General features: G+C 34.8%; 1 protein-coding gene across 1 annotated transcript; it reads right to left on the bottom strand.

The window, feature by feature from the left end:
- Positions 1–975: 975 nt before the first annotated feature.
- On the bottom strand, positions 976–2,031 carry LOC114176846 (zinc finger protein 7-like). Its single transcript, XM_028062026.1, has one exon. The coding sequence runs from the start codon at positions 1,772–1,774 to the stop codon at positions 1,211–1,213; it is 564 nt and encodes a 187-aa protein (XP_027917827.1). The 5' UTR covers positions 1,775–2,031; the 3' UTR covers positions 976–1,210.
- Between the last annotated feature and the right edge of the window lie 339 nt (positions 2,032–2,370).

Raw genomic sequence — 2,370 nt, 5'->3', positions numbered from 1 at the left:
TGTTATAAATAATTTGTTTAGTACGAGGAAAGTTATATTTAGTTGAATATTATAAATTTTGTATAATGGTAAACATTAAAGTAGTTAAATAAAGATGAACAAAATTGGTAAGTTTTCACAATGTAAAATATTATTGATTAAAAACTTTGTTGCAAGCGAATTATTGAAGTTATAACGTAATTATCAACCAACTCTAATACGGAGCACTTAAGTATATTTTATGAATGTCATTATTTTTTAATTTTAATCGTTCATAAATACACACACATATATTTAGTCTTTATAAATATATTATTTTGATTTTAGTTTCTGGTAAATATTTTTTATTTTTATTCTTGGAAAATATACATTCTTTATATTGTTCTATTTTAGTCTCTACAAATACATATTATATTTTTATTTTTGCTTCTAGAAACGTTTATTTTTTATCTTAGCTTCTAGTACTGAGATGACATTGGTAATACTAATAATACAGTTGATATATTATAAGATGACACTATTAGAACATTATCATTGTCAACATTAATAAATAGAGTAAATATCATATAGTAGAGATACAAAATAAAGAAGAAAAGCACAACTGAGAAACCTTATATTATAAGGCCATAAAGTTAATCTAGCTTCCATTTTATATTAAAATGTGTGTGACAATGAGAAAATAAACTCTGAATGCCAATCAGACACGCACTTAGATTTATTATTTTGGTAGCTTTTTCCTATAACCTGTGACAACTGATGCAATATTGTCGCTTGCATGTTGGATGAAAAATCGTGTACTTTCAACAGTTTAGGGAATCGATTTGGTTCCATTTTCTTGTCCTCATACCTCCCCTTCTTATGTCAAAAATCACTCCTACTCTTTTCATTTTCAGATTTATCAAAACACATACTTTTTATTTACTCTAACCTTCGCCCCATATGTAAGGTCAATTAAAAAACGTATAAAAAAATTAAAATAATCAAACCATGATCATATTAATTTTAAAAAGTAAAAATATATTTTTAAGAAAAGGAAAACAAACACACTTAGCATTGAGTTGTGACACACATGACATGGACAAGGTTGTTTCTCTTGCGAAACCAATTAAAAGTAGTGAATTACGATAGTAGCCTTGGGAGCTTATTGGCAGAAGTGACATCATATAGCATTGGGAAACGAAGAAGAAAACAGTAGTAGCGGTTGAAATGAAATCAGAGCGGTGATGTTGCATCAGAGGCGAAGATCTAAGTCAATCTTATTAACATCTGATTCTTGTTTTGGCAAGTCCACCCGAAAGCTACCCGGCCAATAGAAATCCATGGCCTGTTCAAGCAAAAAGGGTGTCCACGATGCCACACCAGCGCCATTAACGGTGGCATCAGTACTGAATCTACCCACCATAGCAGACCTTTCTCTGCCTGGTTTGTGCACAAGAGAGTGAGGCTGTATTCCCAGTGACCTAGATGCCAGAGAGGTGTAAGCGAACCCCATTGGTGATCTTGCTGTCATCATCATCCTATGAGACTGGTGGTAGCTTCTTGCTGCTTCTCTCTCCCTCTTGTGTGCATTCTGGTGACCCCCTAAGGCTTGTGAACTGTAAAACTTTCTCATGCAGAAGTTGCATGAGAATACCTTGCTCTGGTGGTGACCCTTCGACGACTTTTCTTCTTCTTCTGCCTCCACCGGAACGTCTCCTTTCAGGCCTAAACACAGCCATTCTCCTATGTTACCATCTTCAGGGTGGTCATGATCATGATGATGGTCATGATGAGGATCCTCCGTGAGGAAGGTCATGGTAGAGAATAGTTTTGTGGGAGAGGGAGAAGGGGTTGAGCTTAAATAAGGAGAAAGAAAGAGAGGGGTGATTGATTGAAGAGAAGTTGGAAGTGGGAGCTGAATATTATTTGGTGAAGTGTTGTGTCTTTATGAACTCAGCACTACGCCATGTCTTGTGTTCCCACCCAGTTTTGCATATACTTTAGAGGGGAGAATTGGGACAATGCTAATGTCATCTGCTAGTGTTGGCAATTTATGGCTTCAGATTCCTACTTGTCTTCACATTTACACTACTTCTAGCATCTATATAGGTGCTCGCTGGTGGATTTCGAATCGACCCTTGACTATTAAAAGTGTTATGTACTGTTTCACTCAGATTGCATTTTTTTTATTTTATACTTCACATACGTGGCAACATCGTTCAGGAACAATACGTATTGGAATCGTTGTAGGTAAAACATAATGCTACAATATTATCTTAATTGCTTCAAGTCAAATTATTAAATTCTTTCTTTTACGTGCGTTTTCTCCTTCCCCTCAAGTGTCACATATATACATAAAAGCTAGTCCTATTGGACATACCAACACACAGAATATCAATGAATTTCAAACTT

The sequence above is a fragment of the Vigna unguiculata genome, chromosome 3 (genome assembly GCF_004118075.2).
Source record: "Vigna unguiculata cultivar IT97K-499-35 chromosome 3, ASM411807v1, whole genome shotgun sequence".
Taxonomy (NCBI): domain Eukaryota; kingdom Viridiplantae; phylum Streptophyta; class Magnoliopsida; order Fabales; family Fabaceae; genus Vigna; species Vigna unguiculata.
Note: the sequence above shows the minus strand (reverse complement) of the source record. Positions and strands in the feature narration are given on the sequence as shown.